Source organism: Microplitis mediator, chromosome 6 (assembly GCF_029852145.1).
Source record: "Microplitis mediator isolate UGA2020A chromosome 6, iyMicMedi2.1, whole genome shotgun sequence".
Classification (NCBI taxonomy): Eukaryota; Metazoa; Arthropoda; class Insecta; order Hymenoptera; family Braconidae; genus Microplitis; species Microplitis mediator.
The window spans coordinates 17,314,725-17,334,524 of NC_079974.1; the positions used below are offsets into that span (position 1 = coordinate 17,314,725).

A 19,800-nucleotide genomic window follows, 5' to 3' on the forward strand; every position below is an offset into this window, starting at 1 on the left:
ATGTACTATACTGAAAAAAAAAACTTTTCCCAAGTATAAATACTTCATTTAAAGAAATATTTACTCGGCACTATACAAACAAATAATATTCTTAATCATAGTAAATATGTACTTCAACCGAGTAATATTTTCTTGATTTAAGAATTTCTATACTTATTTTAAGAAAATATACTTGATCGGAGTACATTTTAACTGAGATTAAACAAATATTTACTCGGTATGATACAAACATTTATTTACTTGAAAAAAGTTTTTTTTCTCAGTGTAAAATGGGTTTCAAAGGTACGATATTAATTTTTTATACACCCTTTAATTGAATTACTTCGATGAATCTATGTTAAAGAAAAAACAAAAAATAAGTACATTTCAATCAAAATATTATGAACTCCGTCTTTTATCCGAGATCTGATGAAAGAGACGCGTATATTTTCGACTCAAAAAAATAAGCAAATAACATTTTTGTCTCATCGGTATGATTGTGGTGTAATTATTTATAATTGAATTTTGTCATTAGTTCTTTATAGATTATTACAATAATATCAATACAATTGCCGAGGAAGTCATCGGTCAAAGCCATAGTTATAGAAATATTTTTAATCATGAAATAAAAAAATCATCACTTAACTGTAATTTACGCCCAGCGAAGCGGGTGGGTAACGGCTAGTATATATATATATATATATATATATATATATATATATATGACTTATTAATATATTTATTTATTAGTTAATTTCAAGTCTGTAGGCCTTGAAAATGGACTTGTCCAACTTACATTTTAAATGAAAATTAATTTCACACTCATCCGTACATTGCTCATATCATTATCATTTAATCTTTTTTTCAGTTGCAAATTAATCTACTCCTTATTTTTCTAGTGCGCATAGTAATCTACAAATTATAATCACACTGTCAATTTCCTTATTTTTCTGTGCGCTTTTCATCTTTTCAATTTTCTCAAGCCAATCTTCTACTTTATCACCACCCCCCTCCCCCCCTCTCACGACTATCTTCTAATAGGCAAGATTACTAGAATAATGACACATTTTATTTATAGTTGGAGGTTTTTTATTTATTTATTAAATATTTTTTTATTTTCAAGTCATTCAAGATTTTTGCGTCAATTTTGAAATGACTGGTTCAATTGTTTAAAATTACGGCGAAAATATTGGTCTTATAAAAAAGTTTTCGAACAAAAGTTTTAGGACATTTCATTTTCTAAAAAAATCGTCTCTTATGATTTTCTTGTACGGCCAATATTTTCGCCGTAATATCAAAAATTTGACATCACTTATATTAATCGTTATTTTCAAATTAAAGCAAAAATCCTGGCTTTATTTAAAAAACTATTTTTTTTGACACCAGTTTTTTTTTTTATAAATACTGATATTTATATTTATTAATATTTTTAGTACAAAAAGCTGCTTATAAATAAAAATGATTTATAATTACGCAGACTTTGAGCGGACAAAAGTAAAAAAAAAATGTAATTTATTTATTATATTTCTTAATTGTTTTCAAATTTGTTTGAAAAAATTTGATATTTTTTTTAGAAAATGGGGTAAGAGCACCAGTACCCAGCCCCGAACCAGTAGCCAGTCACCTCATGTTAACTTATATCTATATATATTTTGAGCCAATGTTAAAGTATATGACCGGCTGGCTACTGGTTAGGGGCTGGGTACTGGTGCTCTTACCCTATTTGTTGTTAAAAAAATTAAAAAACTAGACTTGAAATTGTCTCATATCTGCTACATTGACACTCAAAAAATTTTGAATTTTTATATTAAATGCTACAGTTTTTAAAAATAAAATTTTGTGCTGCTCGGAATTACAACATTTTTGATTTACCATAAGGTAAAAGAACTAGTACTCGATTTTTTACCTTCTGGTTATTTTTTTTTTTTATAACTTATTTTATAAGTCTGAATGTAGCAGACATAAGACAAATTTTAAATTACAAATAAACAATTAAAAATATAAAAAATAAAAAAATGCACATACTGATTTTGAAATTTCATAGATGCGCATTTTTTTAATTTTATTCGATTTACATCTACATTTAACTCACTTATTTCTAAATTTTTTAAATTTTAAATTATCAGCTACATTCGCACTCATTGAATTTTTTAGTTATAGATTTTGAATATTTTTTAAGTTCTGAATTCACAATTTTTGACAACTGAAACTCCATTATGTAAGTAAAGATTATCGTGTAACTCAATCAAAAAATAAAATGATACTGAAGTGAGCTGGCGTGTAATAATTTTTTGATGTTTTTAGAAACGATGACTTATAAAAATAATAAATATTTTTAAAAATTGCACCTATAGTTTATCAAATTTTCTACATATGCAAATTTTTAGTTTTTTTTCCTTTTTAAATTGAATTATTAAAAAAAAATTCCAAAAAATGTGAACTGTCTGCTAACTTCAGGATCATAAATATTAGAATGATACTGAAGGTAGTCAACGTCTAATAATTTTTGCTTTTTATTTCAAAATGATAAATTATTTTAAAAAATTGCACATATAGTTTTTTTAATTTCTTACTTGTGCGTATTTTCCGTTTTTTAACTTCCCGCTAAGAAAATTGTAAATTTTCAAAAATTCGGGAAGTTATTGGTTTCGGTCCGATTTACGAAAACCGAATTTCCATCAGATGTCGACGTTTTGAGGTCCGAGGAAGCTATTCTGACTAATTTCACGATGATGTCCGAGTGTATGTATGTATGTATGTACGTACGTATGTAAATACCTGTATCTTTTGAACGGATGAACCGATTTTGAACTTTAAGGTGTCATTCGACGCGGATTGTCAATATCTTGAAGCCGAGAGAAAATTGAGCTTGATCGGTAGGGCTCGTTCAGAGATATTCCAAAAATAAAGTTTTTTGAAAAATGTTTTTTTTTGATAACTTTTAATGTGCTCGATAGATTGATTCCAAAGTGGACTGGGCTCTAGAGCTTTATAAGCCGCGTCGAATGCCACCTCAACTATCAAAATCGGTTCATTCGTTCAAGAGAAACCGTTGTCGAAAGAATTAAAAAAAAAAAAATTTTTTATTTTTCCTGAAATATCACAAAATCGACTCGATAAATCGAATCCAAAATTTGATCAGTTTTAAAACTTGACAAAACGCGTCGATTGCCGCCTCAACCATCAAAATCGGTTAATTCGTTCGCGAGATATCGTGGGAGAAAGAAATGCTGAAAAATGATTTTTTACAAAACAATGGCATACAAAAGTATTTGCGAGCTCGAAGAGCTTGAAAATGTATTCACAATAGTGTTTTCGAGCTCAACGAGCTCGAAAACAGCGGGAAGTTTTGGGGCTGGCCCGCAGGGTCAACTTATAGACCGATTTTTTTAACTTCCCGCTGAGAAAATCGACGATTTTCAAAAAATTCGGGAAGTTATTGGTTTCACCCCGATTTTCAAAAACCGGGTTTTTATCATATGTCGACATTTGAAGGTGCTAGGATGCTCTTCTGACATTTTCAGAGCGATGTCTGTATGTATGTATGTATGTATGTGTGTGTGTGTGTGTGTGTGTGTGTGTGTGTGTGTGTGTGTGTGTGTGTATCTCTCATATCTTTTTGATGAATGAACCGATTTAGATGGTTCTTGCGGCATTCGAAAGATATTTTCTGAACTTAGATTTTCAAAAAAATTTTAGACCATTTAGTCAAATAAACTCTGAGAGATTTAAGAAATACGAAAAAAAAAAAAATTTTTTTTTTCGTTTTTTTTGGATATTGTGAAAACTGTTGGATCGATCAATTCCAAAATCTAATCAGCTCTAGAACTCGATAAAAGCTTTCGATTGCCACCAAGAACGTCTCAATCAGATAATCCGTTCAAAAGATATCGTCGACGAAAGAAACAGTAGGAAACGGTTTTTTGCAAATATCGTCGAAACGACAAAACCAATCATTCCCAAAATTTTATCAGCTCAAGACCTCAATAAACCACGTCGATTGCCACCTCAACCGTCTTAATCGGTCAATTCGTTTACGAGATATCGTTGATTAAAAAAATAGTGAAAAACGTTTTTTTCCAGATATCTACAGAAAAATTGAATCATTCGATTTTAAAATCTAATCAGCTCTAGAACTTAATAAAACGCGTCGATTGCCGCCTCAACCATCAAAATCGGTTAATTCGTTCGCGAGATATCGTGGGAGATAGAAATGCTAAAAAATGTTTTTTCAGAAAACAATGGCATACAAAAGTATTTTCGAGCTCGAAGAGCTCGAAAATGTATCCACAATAATGTTTTCGAGCTCAACGAGCTCGAAAACAGCGGGAAGTTTTGGGGCTGGCCCGCAGGGTTAACCGACAGACCGATTTTTTTTTTTGTAACTGATTTGTTTAAAAAAAAAATCCAAAAATTTTTAATTGTCCGCTAACTTCAGGATCATATATTTGAACTATAAATATAATTATAAAATTAATAAAACAATTCAAATAATCGAGGCAGAAAAAAAAGTAAAACCCATTAAAAGTAAATAATTAATAATTTATTCCCACATGCATATTTTCCAATTAGTTATCTTGCTGGAACATGCGCAGAAAATGTCTCATATCATTATTATCTAAACATTTGAATACATCATCGACGCCATCAGACAACAATTTAGATGCAACGGGAAAAAGATTATGAAAAACTGTAGTACTTTTTTCCAAAAAATCTTTCCTTGCTAATCCTTTCGAAAAGCGAAGTTTTATAGCCGATCCATAAACCGGAAATCGATCTGAAATTTCACTCGAAAATATGAACGTCTCATGATTTTTGTTTTTTGCATACACAGCTAAAACATTATAATTTTTACGCAAAATATCATGAAGCGAAATCCCCGAGTTTGGTATTTTTTCTGTAATCATTCTCGACATTTCTAGCTCACATTTTTTTTTATAATTATCAAAAGGAAGAAATCCAACAAGAGAAGGCAATAAAATATCAATGTTTCTAGATAGGGGTACATTTAGACTTTTTAATTTAACAATCTGTTTAATTAAGCATTTTATTGTTTCCGAATCACCGTACTCAGAACTGTCATCAGAACTGTCATCAGTTTCTGTGTCACTAACATCATGGTGATGAAGATGAAGATATTTATCGATATTAAGAACATTTATGTCTGCATCATTATCTAGAAGAGTATTTAACATTTCCATGTAATCGTCAGAATAATCCCATTCAAGAGAAATATCATCATCATCAGGATCAACTTCTATAGTGAAACGCCCATTATGTTGAACTATAAAAACTGGAGTATTTCCATATTTATTTTTAGCATTAATATCTGCTCCATAATCTAATAATAATTGCAAAATATCATTGTTGAAGGCCATTACTGCGTGATGGATTGGAGCTGATCTGTCGTCATCATATTCATTGACATCCGCACCAATTTCTAATAATAATGAGACCATTGCCGAGTTTTTATTCTTGACAGCCGCATGCAGTAATGACCGATCATATTTTTTTCCAAAATTTTTGTGCTCAACGATAAGTTTTGCGATCTCAATATTGTTTTGCTCAACTGCTAACTTAATTGGTGATTTATTATTATGAATATTGTTATTACTTATTTTAGCGCCGCGTTCCAGAAGCATTTTGAAAATCATCGTGTTGTTGTTCATGGCGGCTATCTGAAGAGGGGACAGGACTTTACGGTCGCTGTTAACTTTTGCATCATTGCGCAATAAATATGCCACCATTTTTTCTTGATCTTTTTCAACGGCAGTAGTAAGTAGTGGATACCCATCATCCAGCAATGGACAGAATGATAATCCAAATTCGTCTATTATGTCTCTTACTTTTTGCGTATCTCCTTTTTTTATTGAATTTATCATGTCGAAATATTTTTCCAAGTCATCCATGATTAATTTATTGATATTTAACTTCCCGGCACTCAATTATTTTTTATTTTTTATTATTGAAAACTGCGAGTAACTAACGAACGCAACTATTGTCAACTAACGTACAAGTACTTGTAATTTTAACCAGCGTGACTTAAATAAAAAATGGCGTGTGAAGGCAGAATATTTAAGCCCAATTTTCATAAATTTTTATGAGTGAATGCAGCGGATGTGAGACAATTTGTAACTTTTAAATAAATAAATTTAATAATTGAAAAAATGAAATTTTAAAAAAGGTGAGTACTGTTTTTTAAATTATCTGATGCGCGTTTTTGAATTTTGTTCTACTGACATTTTATTTGTTTATTTAAAAATTGGAAATTGATAATCGTTAGCTGCATTCACACACATTATGTATGGAGACTATACAGGAGACCAACCGGACTATACTGTATACAGTAGGGATGTATGATTCAAGATCGATTCTCCCCTGAATCGATTTATTCATGTAAGCAATTCGATTATTTGAATCGATTCTTTTCACAGAAACGATTCGAGAGATCGATTCTTTGTTTTGAAGATTGATTGATTAAAACCAACATGGTGGAATTAACCGGGAATTTTAAAGTCGAAATTTTATTTTTATTTAAGGTATATATTTTTTAAATTTAAATTTAAATCAGCTACTTCTCTCAGGCAGTTTATTAAGCAATTAAACATATATATATCGACGAATCATCAAATATTAGATAATTATTTATTATTCATAGAAAAAATAAATAAAATTATATCTTGTTTCAAAAGTTGCGGCACTCTTGAAACGAGTCGGTAATATCTTGAACCAGTGTCATTGCCTCCCGGGTAAACAAAAAATATACATGAAAAAAAACCCTGAATAATAGACCACATATATAATCTTCTAGAGAAACAAAAAAATATTTTTTTTAAAGATTAAAAATAATGAGAGCCAAATATGAAATATTATCAAAGAAACTGATAAGGAATTTAAGAACAACTTTCGAAATTATTATTAAAAAAGAATAAATACGACTATTTGATAGGTACAATTGCGGGAGCTTTCAACCCCTAGTTCTTTACTTGAGTTATACTGATCTGAATCACGAACTATAAACAAATAAATGTTTATTAGAGTTACTTAGGAAATTTGTAAAATTTCTTTAAAATAAGTGTAAAAAAATTAAATTATTGTACATTTTTATATGAAATGACGTAAAATGAAATTTATTGGCATTCATAAGTCAATAATAATCATCAATAATAATAAATCATCTATTTTTGGAGGATGCGATAGCTAGCAATACGAAAAATTTTGTAATCTTTTCAATTCGATTTCTTAAGAATCGATTCTTTGACAGTCGATTTTTTTAGAATCTATTCTTTGCTTTGAAATCAATTCGCTTTTGAAAGATCGATCTTGTTTTCGATATCATACATCCCTTTGTACTTGTAATTTTAATCAGCGTAACTTGCAATAAAATGGCGTGGGATGTTGATAAATGTTCATCAACACTGAGTAATGAGACAACATCACCATCTTAACAATTTTGGTAGTACTTACGGTAGATACGATGTTTTGAAATTCGAACATGTAGATACGAGAAAAATCAAAAGTCTCTAAAAAAAATTATATCATCATTGTGAACGTTTAATGTTTTTTTTTTTGCGTAATAGAAGTACTAAGGAATGTTTATCACTCATAATCGCAGGTTCGAAAAAAATGGAGTTACGAGGTTTACGTAGAAAGGGGACAAGATGTTGAAAATTAAAAAAATTATAGGTGCAATTTTTTTAATAATTTTTTGTTTAAAAAAAAAAAAAACATTATTAGACGTCGGCTAATTTCAGTATCATTTATTTTATAACTGATTTGTTTTAAACAAAAATCCGATAATTGTTAATTGTTGACTAACTTCAAAATCACATATTTATTCTATAAATATAATTATAAAATTAATAAAACAATTCAAATAAACGAGGTAGAAAACAAAATAAAACCCATTAAAAGTAAATAATTAATAATTAATTACAACATACATGAGCGTGTTCAGAAATACACCCTGGAGATGAAAAATTACCTATCCAGGTGTGATTAGTACCTGTGTAATGTTAAATCGCACCACTGGTTCGACCACAGGATATTTCTGAATCAAAATTATGTGATTTAAGCTAGGGTTATTTAATTAATGCTCTTTTTCCCATACAGCTTATCAAAAAGTGATTTAAATATAAATAAACCTCATTATCTTCAATTTACTTGAGATTTAAATATATTATAAAAAGATTGTTAGAAACTGAGCGCTGCTGACACCAACCAGAGTTATCTCTAATTTATTATAGATTTAAGAAGATTTTTATTTACTTCATAATTATGTAAGACTTTTCATTTTTGGCAATGATAAATACACTTGTAACAAAAAAAAAAAAAAAAAGGATTTTTCTGAAGGCAGGAGTTGAATATTTCTCTTCCAGAGTGTGTTTCTGAACACGCCCATATTTTACAATTAGTTATCTTGCGGGAACGTGCGCAAAAAATGTCTTAAATCATTATTATCTAAACATTTAAATACATCATCGACACCATCAGACAACAATTTAGACGCAACGGGAAAAAGATTATGAAAAATTTTAGTGCTTTTTTCCAATAAATTTTTCCTTGCTAATCCTTTCGAAAAGCGAAGTTTTATCGCCGATCCATAAACCGGAAATCGACGTGAAACTTCACCCGAAAATATGAACGTCTGATGATTTATATTTTTTGCATACGCAGCTAAAAAATTACTATTTTTGCTCAAAATATTATGGAATGAAATCCCCGAGTTTGGTATTTTTTCCATCATTGCTCTCGACATTTCTTGCTCACATATTTTTTTATAATCATCAAACGGTTTGTGTTTAAGAAGAGAAGACAATAATACATTATTGTTATAAGATGGAGGGGCATTTCGACTTCGTAATTTTACAATCTGTTTAATAATGTGTTTTTTATTTTCCGAAATATCGTCTTCAAGACTAGGATTAGCATGAAGATGCGCGCTAATTTCAGGAGTACTACGTGGAAGATATTTACAGATATCAAGACCATTTATGTCTGCATCGTTATCTAGGAGAATATCCAATATACTATTATTCTGTGTATTGCCAAGTAATAAAGACGTTCTAGAAATATGTTTTACATAAATGACGTTATACGAATGCATTAGAACCAAACAAACTGGAGTGTCACCATATTTATTTTTAGCATTAATATCTGCTCCATAATCTAATAATAATTGCAAAATATCATTGTTGAAGGCCATTACTGCGTGATGGATTGGAGCTGATCTGTCCTCATCATATTCATTGACATCCGCACCAATTTCTAATAATAATGAGACCATTGCCGAGTTTTTATTCTTGACAGCCGCATGCAGTAATGACCGGTCATATTTTTTTCCAAAATTTTTGTGCTCAACGATAAGTTTTGCGATCTCAATATTGTTGTGCTCAACTGCTAACTTAATTGGTGATTTATTATTATGAATATTGTTATTACTTATTTTAGCGCCGCGTTCCAGAAGCATTTTGAAAATTATCGTGTTGTTGTTCATGGCGGCTATCTGAAGAGGTGACAGGACTTTACAATTGCTGTTAACTTTTGCATTATTTCGCAATAAATATGCCACCATTTCTATTTGATTTTTTCCAGCGGCAGCAATAAGTAGTGGATACCCATCATCCAGCAATGGACAGAATGATAAACCAAATTCGTCTATTATGTCTCTTACTTTTTGCGTATCTCCTTTTTTTATTGAATTTAGCATGTCGAAACATTTTTCCAAGTCATCCATGATTAATTTATTTATATTAAACTTCCCGGCACTCAATTATTTTTTATTTTTTATTATTGAAAACTGCGAGTAACTAACGAACGCAACTATTGTCAACTAACGTACAAGTACTTGTAATTTTAACCAGCGTGACTTATAATAAAATGGCGTGTAAAAACATAATATTTAAGCCCAATTTTCATAAATTTTTATGAGTGAATGCAGCGGATGTGAGACAATTTGTAACTTTTAATTAAATAAATTTAATAAGGTAAAAGCACCAATTATTGACGGGGGTCCAATTATTGACGCCCTATCCTATTTTAGAACATATTTAATTACCTACTATATTAATAATGATCGTATACATTTTTAAACAATCTATATAATTTAAGAAATCGAAAAAAAATTATTGTTAGTGAAAAATATTAAAAATTCATTAATAAAAAAAATAAATTTCATTCGAGTCTATCGAAACAGCTTGTGAGCGTCAAATTTTCTTAACTATTGCGGTTAGAAAAGCAGTCTATTGAAACGATGATTTTTAATTATTTTTTCCATCTAATCACATCAAATTTTTTTTTATAAATAAATAAAATACAAAAAGTTAACAATATCATATATTTACAGTAAACTATATGCTTTTTAATTTTAAAATAGTGGATGTCAATAATTAGTACATAATATTGAAGTTGTATCTCATATTGACAGGTCAGTAGACAGCGCCATAACGTCTTTTTTTTCAAACATAAATCCATTAAAAACTTAAACCATAATATTCAAGAACCCACGCTGTCATATGTATAATATTAAATTGTTATTAAAAAAATGATTAATTGATTTTTATTTAATTAAAAAAAATTTTTATTAGTTTCTTGTTTAAAATAAAGGTGAGTGAAAAACATTATTAAATAAATATTTATTTAATTAAATTAAAAATTAACCTCATGTTCAAAAAGTAAATATAAAGTTCAACAGATCAGTGACACATGGGCATTAAGGGTGTCAATAATTGGAGCAACAGCATGTCAATAGTTAGATCAGTCGGGTTTTTAACCTGTCAATAATTGGTGTATCCGGGTAACTTATTTTATCGCTTTAAATTAATTAATAAATGTAATTTATTATTATAAATAAATATGAATTTGTTTAGTTAAAAAACTAAATAAGACAATGTTAAAATTAAAATTCAATAATATTAATGATACTGAAGTTAGCCGACGTCTAACAATTTTTGAATTTTTAAAAAAACGATAAATTATAAAAAAAAAACATTTGAAAAAATTGCATTTGTAGTCTTTTAAATTTTCTACATGCGCATATTTTTAATTTTTTTTTTCTTCAAATTTAATTGTTAAAAAAAAAAATTAAAAAATTTTTAATTGTTTGCTAACTTCAGGATCGTTAATATTAATCGTTAATGTGTTTAAAAAAATGGAATTACAATCTTGTCTCTTATAGTGTCAATAATTGGTGCTTTTACTTTAATTGAAAAAATGAAATTTTAAAAAAGGTGAGTGCTGATTTTTAAATTATCTGATGTGCGTTTTTGAATTTTGTTCTACTGAAATTTTATTTGTTTATTTAAAAATTGGAAATTGATAATCGCCAGCTGCATTTACATTCATTATGTATGGAGACTATATACAGGAGACCAAACTCGTATTATATACTCAATTTAAATGTCAAAATATCAAAGACCTAAGCTCACTATGTACTAGTAATTTTTCTCATAATTAATATTTTCTGAAACCCCTTCGGAGTAAAATTCACTCCGAGGGAATTAAATAAATAAAAAATCATCCACTTCGCAAATTTTTTGGTGTAGCAATTTTGTTATAATTTATTTAAGGGTATTCTCTTTTTAATAATATGCAATGACTTTCAACTGTCATAACTGTATTAAAATTTTATTAATTAATTAAAAAAAAAAATTAAAGCATTAACTGAAATAAGGACAACGCAGTTACAACTTTGCCGAGATCGAGAATTTTTAAAAAATTACTTACAGGTGACATTAATTGGGAGTTAAACAAAATTTGTTGAATAAATTTCAGTAAAATCTTCATGTCAATTTTAAAATTCAAATTTTCAAGTTTTATAGATTAAAATTTATTCAACAAATTTTGTTTAGCTCCCAATTAATGTCACCTGTAAGTAATTTTTTTTAAATTCTCTATCTCGGCGAAATTACTTCTACGTTGTCCTTTTTCCAATTAATGCTATAATTTTTTTTAATTAATCGATAAAATTTTGATACACTTATGACAGTTGAGTCATTGACAATTTTTAAAAAGCGGGGACACTGTCTGTGAATGGCTTTAATAACATAATATTGTCTGAGCTTTGTAAGCACTTTGTTAAAATACTTAAATTATAAAAATTGTTGTATAAAAATCGCTCATTTCTAACAGCGAAAATTCAAAGAGACCGTTGTCTTGAAAATTTTAAACAATAACGTTTTTTTAAATACATTAATATAAAAAATTTAATTCTGAACAATAAAATTAACATTTTATAATTAAATATGAAAATTATTTTTTATTCATCATTGTTTTATTATATTTCTATCGATTTGTTTTTAAAAACTTATCTAATTTACAACTATAATAAATATATCGAACAAAAGATTAATTTAAAATTTTATAAAAATGGTTTATTAATTTAAGTGCAATAGATTTATTTATTACGTAATAAATTGTTAATTGTCATAATTTATTTACAAAATAATTAAATTTAACAATAATTATAATCACTAAGCATGGAAGAAATGACACATTTTTTTTTAAATTATATAGAATAAGTAGGCAAGCCTTATTTGAGAAAATAATTCTTCGGTAAAGCCGTCAAATATTTATTATTATTTATAAATTAATATTAATTAATAAAATGAAATCCTTTCAATAAAACATATGTTTAAATATATATTTCTTTATATATAATATATAAATCTATATGATATTCGTATACATTAATATTAAATTTATATATTTTCACAGTAAAAAAAAAAAAAAATTATTGAATGTTCTGAAAACGTCACGGGTGTGCATCCCTACAGAGAATTTCTCTACATTATAAAACCTCACAAAGTTTTTCTCTACACGAATTAACTCTACAGATAAATTTTTACATCGCAACAACTCAACAGAAGATTATTTTCACATCGTTCCATCTCTACATGAGAATATCTCTCATATTGAAGATCTCTACAGCGATCATTTTTACATAGCGCTAAGTTCAAACAGTAGAATTTTTGTTTTTAAATTTTATTAATAAAGTAGGGGCGTGTTCAGAAACACACTCTGGAAGAGAAATATTCAACTCCTGCGTTCAGAAATATCCTCTAGTCGAACCAGAGATGCGATTTAACATTACAAAGGTACTAATCACACCTGGATAGGTAATTTTTCACTTCCAGAGTGTATTTCTGAACACGCCCTAGGTTAGTTATATAAAAGAATGAATGAATAAAAGTGAAATTAAATTATTCAAATATTACAAAAGTGATGATTAACCCCAACACAAATTTAGAAAATCTAGCGGTTGCTGCTTTTAAACTGGTGGTCTTGTGTTAACTTTCTGTATCAATTATTATTTAATTAATATTCTTTGTTGTCTTTTATTTTTATTTTTAACAAAATATTAATTGTCGAATAAGACAACCGTGGTACTGTTAAAAAATGATTTAAAATGAGTGAAGATACAGCACCTTGCTGTATATAAACCAAAGTGGAAATCAAGTTCAAGTACAGAAAAAAGTTATCGAAATTGATACGAAAAGTTAAGACGAGACCACCAGTTTAAAAGCAGCAATTGCTGGTTTTTCTAAATTTGCGTTGGCGCGAATCATCACTTTGGTAATATTTAAATAATTTAATTTCACTTTCATTCATTCATTCTTTTATATAATTAACCTACTTCATTAATAAAATGTCAAAACAAAAATTCTACTGTTTGAACTTAGCGCTATGTAAAAATGATCGCTGTAGAGATTTTCAATATGAGAGATATTTTCATGTAGAGATGCACCACACCCAACGTCACTATAAATAATTGTAATTTTTATTACATTTTATAAAAAATTTTAATTTCACTTTACTCGTATTCTTTACTAATTAAATTCGTTTAATTTTGCTACTATAAAAAAATCATTTTAAAAACGAACACGTCAATTAAAATATTTTATAAAAACTTTTTAAAAAAAATAATGCAATAACAAAATTAATTATTCAATTTTGATCGTCGCGAAAAAATTTTCAGTCTTAATATTACAGAAGAAGGCCAGAAGTTATTTTAAATTAATTAATTATTTAAAAATTATTAGTCCTACAGTGGCATAATAAGTGCAATACTTTTTTTTTATATATATTTTATAATATTTCTTTAATAATCTATATATAAAAAAGAAATTCTAGAAATTTAGCTGCACTCATAACAATTATATGGTACGTTACTCTATAATATTTCAAGGCACTCATGTGTAAATACTACATTACTTTTTATATCTATAATATAAATATACTTCTATATATGTATATTCTATATATAACAAGGCATAGCTACCACATTCTTTACAGTCAATTATTGTTTTTTTTTTTGTTTATCTCGATTGTAAAAAATTTAAGTCAAAAAAATTAATAAGAAAAAGTGGAATGTAAAATTTCCAGTCACTTGTAATATAAATAATGAACTAATTAGTGATAATTATTAAAAAATCTCAATGTAACAATTTCAAGTGCTAAAAAATTGTATAATAAAATAAATCGATTTGATTTAAATTTATTTAGGTCAGCAATTGGTATGTCTTGCGCTACGCATCAGCGGTATTAAGACGCTAGGGTTTCCTGCTTGTCTTAGGAACGGATGTTGAAGTAATTCTTCAGCAGTGGCTCTCTGTGCTGGATCACGAACCAGCATTCTTTCCAAGAAGCCTTGCAGTCGCGGACTCACCTAATAATATATATGTACATTATTAGTTATGTAAAATATATAATGTAATTATGTTATTATTGATAATGATTCTTATAATATAATGAGATAAAAAAAATATATGTAATAACGGTTAAAAAAAAGTAAATAAAAATTTAAAAATAAATATGAATGAAAGTTTCGAAATGAGAGTAAGGATATAAATACAGTATAAGATTTACGCAATTACCTTGTGTGAATTTTTCAATTTAGGCGGTAACATATCCCGGATTCTTCTCATAGCTTGGAGAGGTGGTTCATTAAAGAACGGGGGTTCACCATCAACCATTTCAATAATCATAATTCCCAATGACCAAATATCAACTTCAGGTCCATACGGTAACCTTGAAATAACTTCAGGACTCATCCAGTAAGGTGTGCCAACAAGTGACTTTCTCTTTGGCAATTCTTGCGATACCTGAGCACAGAATCCAAAGTCTGAAAGTTTAACTCTACCATCAGCAGTAAGAAGAATTGAATCTGATTTAATGTCCCGGTGAATAACACCTTGAGAATGAAGATAATGCAAAGGTCGGAGACATTGAATACAAACAGTTGCTATTTGTTCCTCATTCATACGTGAATGCGTTACAATATCCGTCAATGCTCCACCTTCAAGATACTCCATTACAACCCACAGTTCATCATCAACCAAAAAACTGTCATACATCTCAACAATATTTACATGATGATAATCTCGCATTATTACAACTTCATTAAAAAGTAATTCACGTCGCTGTTGTTTTCTCAGATCCATTTTTTTAACAGCAACCTGACGTTTTCTTTCTTTATCTGTTGCTATACAAACAGTACCAGTACTACCTTCACCTATTTTTACAAAATTATCTAAATTATCACGTGGATCTGCACTACTGACTACCATCTGCAGCGCTTTTCTAAATTGTTCATGCGTTAATCGCTGATCTGCATTTTGTTTATTATTATTATTGTTATTGTTATTATTGTTGTTGTTGTTATTATTATTACTAGCAGATAAATTTGCAGAGCCGGGAATAAGACTACCCGATGACATCGCGCCTTTAATACTATGATTATGATCTGGCATAGGGCCAGTGGCACTTGAACTTGGCATAGCTGATGACTGGGGATGTCCAGCTAATTTTGATAAATTGTGCATCGACTGTGAGCTCTCTGGTGGCTTATTAAAGTGTCCATGTAACGATGATGAATTATTATCAGCTATGCCGTAATTGTGAGGATGTTTTATAATATTGTGAGTACTCAGTTGGCTGAGCGGTCGTTGAGATGCTATAGAACCAACTGGTGATACTTTGGGCTGTAATTTATGTATCATCATGTTTTGCGGTATTGCATGATCTCTTGCAGTGTCTGGTGTTGGCTAAAAATAAATAAATTTAATCATTAATAAAACATATTTATTACATATAATATATCGCTAATATATAAGGGTGGTCGTTAAAAATTAAATTTTCTCAGGCACTTTATAAAAAGCTTCTTTTTGGTAAAAAATTACCTGGGGAATTTGGTTTTTTCTTTTTAAATGACAAGAACACGTGCCTCAGGACGATCAAAATTCATTTTTCGATACCATCGCGGTTTTTTTTAAATATCTCATGAAATATGCAGATTAAAGGAAAAAATCATAGGACCAATTTTGTAGGAAATTAAATTCTTGACAAAAAAGGTCATATTCATTTTTTTTATAGAATGTGTATTTATGAAGATATTTAAAAAAACTTTTTTTAGATCTAATGAACTGAGCGCTTTAAGTACAAATGTTGAAAATAACATTTTTTTAAGTATATAGAAACTATAACAAATATTAATGATTGATATATTACGAGTTACGAAGTTGTCTATATTTAAGAAAAAACGTTATTTTTAACATTCGTGATTCTTAAAATGCTCCTTTGCTAAGATCTAAAAAAGTTTTTTTAAAATATCTCCGTAAATACACATTTTATTAAAAAAATGAATATGATCTTTTTTGTCAAGAATTTAATTTCCTACAAAATTGTTGCTATGATTTTTTTCTTCAATCTGCATATTCCATGAGATATTTAAAAAAAACTGCGATTGTATCGAAAAATGAACTTTGATCGTCCTGAGGCACGTGTTCTTTTTACTCAAAAAGAAAAAACCAAATTCCCCACGTATTTTTTCACTAAAAAGAAGCTTTTTATGGGACGTCTGAGAAAATTTAATTTTTAACGACCGCCCTAATTTATAAATGTATATTTGTATTAACTACCTGAGTGTTTCCATTGTACTGTCCTGACATTGTTGATGGTGCATTCATTCTCTGGTAATCATGTTCATTTATTGGACTACTAATTGAGTTATTAATATTAGATGGGTCTTGATGACTTGGTATAGGACTTAAATTTTGGAAATTCATTGACAAATTTTGTGTATTATTAACTGAATTTGTTAAATTTGGTGATGATTGCATATTAGGATTCATATTTTGTAAATTAGATGTTATATTTTGTAAGCTTGAATTATTAACATGACCAGGACCAGGACCAGGACCTAGACCAGGGCCAGGACCACCAACATTACCAACACTTGGTGAATTTTGTTGACGCATTTTATCTGGATAACCGTAAGGTTTTCCATAACTTGGATACGAAGGTGGTATTTGACTTGGACTCGATGATACTTCTTGTCCTTCAGGAACAGAAGGCGGTAAATTTGAATTATTTCGATAATCTCGTCTCAATCTAGGTGGACTTGAGGATCTCAATGAATTAGATCTTGCGACAGTGCTCATTTTTGGTAATCCACCATTCTCAAATTTTGTATTTGGATTATTTTCATTACTGTTACCATTTGTCTGTCCATTATTTTTACTAATACGCGGGTCATTGTGCCCACGTACAATTGTCTTTAAGTCTAATATTTCTGTCGGAGTTATTTCACTAGGATCAACTAGTGGCAGTGGTCGATTAGTTGACTTTAATATCTGATTATTACCAACAATTGACGCCCACTGCAGCGGTAATCCAACAAACTTTCCTTCACGTTTATCAAAACCCGTGTGCACTCGATGCTCAAAATTTGTCGGTGTTGATATTTGCGGTTTCTTCTTCTTTCTCGTAAACATTTTAGCAGCTTCTGAAATAAATAATAACTAAATAAATAATAAACTAAATTAAAAAAACAATTTATTTAATTTTTATATCATACCTCAATAAATAAAAACAAAAATGAGTTTTACAAATTCCGTATCCACAAACTCAAAAATAAATATCTCCAGTAATAAAATGATCTAGTCAGCAGTTATTTAGCTGTCTTATTAAATAAAATATAAACAAAAAAATATTACACGAGTATCCAGGATATGACAGCAAGTTTTTCGTGACCGATCGACCTGGTACTAGTAGTAGACGACATTCTGACCGAGAATCAATGAAAAATCCAGGTAAGACAACAACAGTCTTTGGAATATAAACTCAGTAGAGTAGATCGTAATTGTATGATAGAGTAGAGCGGGGATAGGAAGCCAAGTGAAGTGACAGACTTACACACAACAACGTTCATAAAACAGCAATATAAATATAATCACACATACAATCGTAGTGATGCTTGCGACCTCGTTGTCCTCTCTATCGTTTTATCAACGTAAATAAAACCGCACAGTTAAAATTAAACAAAAATAAAAAACAAACTGAACTAAAACTACATACTGCTACATATTATTTTTGATGTACATCCTCATGCACTTAGACCATAATCCAGGGCGTTGGCTTTTTATAAACTTCACATAAACTTTTATATATATCTGGAATTTTTAAATATAATTATTATTTAGTAACAATGCTGATAATTAAAAAGTTATTTAATATTTAATTAAAAGTACAATAAATAAACGGCACCAATCGGCTCGTTGCCGTGAATGATCGTCATGTTCGACAGGTTGTTAGAACAAGAACTCCACTGGTGGACACTATCATCATTAACTCTGGAATTTGCTTCAGCATCAGTTTCTATTCATACACCACACACTGATGTACTGTACATATATGTATACATTTATATGTGTAGTGACCAGTACAGACACTAACACAGTTATGAGACACCTGCAAATTTATAGGGACCTTCAGGACACATTTTTATGTCCCGAGTGCTCTGAGAAATCAAGTCATGCGCAGGTTGGGCATTTATTTTATTTATTTTTATTACTAAAACTTATCATAGGGACTCTAGTTTATGAGATTTCTTTTTTACCAGCTCACTTCAAACTTGAAAGTTGCCAATGAGAACCTTCAACTTCAAGCAGAGTTGTGCGATTTCTTACACGCAAATTACAATTTTAACGAATTTGAATTTAATTACTTTTACTAATAATTTATATTTATAACTAAAAAATACCGATACACAAGTTAGCGATCTAATAATTTATGACAGTAAAGTTGGCGGACATCTGTCAATTTTTAAAATTTTAAAATAATAAAATAAATTTTTTTAACAAAAAAATTAAAAATGGACTTTTAAAAAATTTTAAAATCAGTACATGCATTTTTTTTTATTTTATCAACTTAATTGTATATTTTTTTTATATATGTAATTTAAAAATTATCTTATGTCTGCTAATTTTTTGTTTTTTTTAGAAATGATAAATTATAGAAAAAAAATTGCACCTATAGCTTTTTCAATTTTCTACATATGCATACTTTTAGTTTTTTTTTTTTAAATTGATTTGTTGAAAGAAAAAAATCCAAAAATTGTTAATTGTCTTCTGACTGCATGATTATAAAAAATATTGAGACTACTTAAATTTTTACTTAATACTTAAATTTTTTTTTTTTTGTAATTTATTTGTTCAAAAAAAATTCAAAAATTCGTAACTGTTTGCTAACTTCAGGATCTTGTGTGAATGTAGCAGACATCAGACAAATTTAAAATTACTAATAAATGAAGTAAATAATTATAAAAATAAAATTTCAAAAAACGCGTTTCAAAAATTTAAAAATTAATAAGTGCATTTTTAATAAATATTGTTTTTTTTTAATTATTTACTCTACTTATTTATAATTTTGCTCAGCAATTTGGAATTCGATTTGCTTGAAACTTACTTCCGAAATTCGAGGGAAAATTTAAAAGTTTTTTGCCAAGCAACCCTAGATATTAGAGTAATTAATTTATATCATCGT

At 28.6% G+C, this 19,800-nt stretch overlaps 3 protein-coding genes and 1 long non-coding RNA gene across 7 annotated transcripts; 1 reads left to right on the forward strand and 3 right to left on the reverse strand.

The window, feature by feature from the left end:
• Positions 1 to 4,547: 4,547 nt before the first annotated feature.
• Positions 4,548 to 5,861, reverse strand: LOC130670559 (putative ankyrin repeat protein RF_0381). The gene has a single exon (XM_057473976.1). The coding sequence runs from the start codon at positions 5,859 to 5,861 to the stop codon at positions 4,548 to 4,550; it is 1,314 nt and encodes a 437-aa protein (XP_057329959.1).
• A 2,528-nt stretch (positions 5,862 to 8,389) lies between these two features.
• Positions 8,390 to 9,715, reverse strand: LOC130670560 (homeobox protein Wariai-like). The gene has a single exon (XM_057473977.1). It carries the CDS (start codon positions 9,713 to 9,715, stop codon positions 8,390 to 8,392), a length of 1,326 nt encoding a protein of 441 aa, XP_057329960.1.
• Positions 9,716 to 10,465: 750 nt separating this feature from the next.
• LOC130669470 (uncharacterized) lies at positions 10,466 to 14,616 on the forward strand. 2 transcript variants are annotated; one of them, XR_008990195.1, is made up of 4 exons: positions 10,466 to 10,584; positions 10,665 to 10,774; positions 11,156 to 11,207; positions 11,307 to 11,753. It is a non-coding gene; the product is annotated as an uncharacterized LOC130669470 (long non-coding RNA). The 2 variants fall into 2 exon arrangements; XR_008990194.1 differs by lacking the exons at positions 11,156 to 11,207; positions 11,307 to 11,753 and adding an exon at positions 14,482 to 14,616.
• On the reverse strand, positions 12,654 to 18,634 carry LOC130669469 (serine/threonine-protein kinase PAK mbt). 3 transcript variants are annotated; one of them, XM_057472402.1, is made up of 6 exons: positions 18,507 to 18,634; positions 18,334 to 18,428; positions 17,834 to 18,252; positions 16,896 to 17,761; positions 14,853 to 16,022; positions 12,654 to 14,644 (listed from the first exon to the last, which is right to left on the reverse strand). In XM_057472402.1, the coding sequence occupies exons 4-6, from the start codon at positions 17,748 to 17,750 to the stop codon at positions 14,483 to 14,485; spliced, it is 2,187 nt and encodes a 728-aa protein (XP_057328385.1). In that variant the 5' UTR covers positions 17,751 to 17,761; positions 17,834 to 18,252; positions 18,334 to 18,428; positions 18,507 to 18,634; the 3' UTR covers positions 12,654 to 14,482. The 3 variants fall into 3 exon arrangements, with proteins under 3 accessions (XP_057328385.1, XP_057328383.1, XP_057328386.1); XM_057472400.1 differs by having other exon boundaries at positions 17,834 to 18,428; XM_057472403.1 differs by having other exon boundaries at positions 16,896 to 17,777; positions 17,834 to 18,428.
• Positions 18,635 to 19,800: the final 1,166 nt, after the last annotated feature.

What these genes read in the sequence shown, in the direction of transcription:
- LOC130670559 (XM_057473976.1), bottom strand. Translation starts at nt 5,861, where the DNA reads ATGATAAATTCAATAAAAAAAGGAGATACGCAAAAAGTAAGAGACATA.
- LOC130669469 (XM_057472402.1), bottom strand. Translation starts at nt 17,750, where the DNA reads ATGTTTACGAGAAAGAAGAAGAAACCGCAAATATCAACACCGACAAAT. An exon ending in AGTACAATGGAAACACTCAG is followed by an intron (nt 16,023 to 16,895) that starts GTAGTTAATACA and finishes ATTTATTTTTAG; the next exon opens with CCAACACCAGACACTGCAAG. An exon ending in AATTGAAAAATTCACACAAG is followed by an intron (nt 14,645 to 14,852) that starts GTAATTGCGTAA and finishes ATATATTATTAG; the next exon opens with GTGAGTCCGCGACTGCAAGG.
- LOC130670560 (XM_057473977.1), bottom strand. Translation starts at nt 9,715, where the DNA reads ATGGATGACTTGGAAAAATGTTTCGACATGCTAAATTCAATAAAAAAA.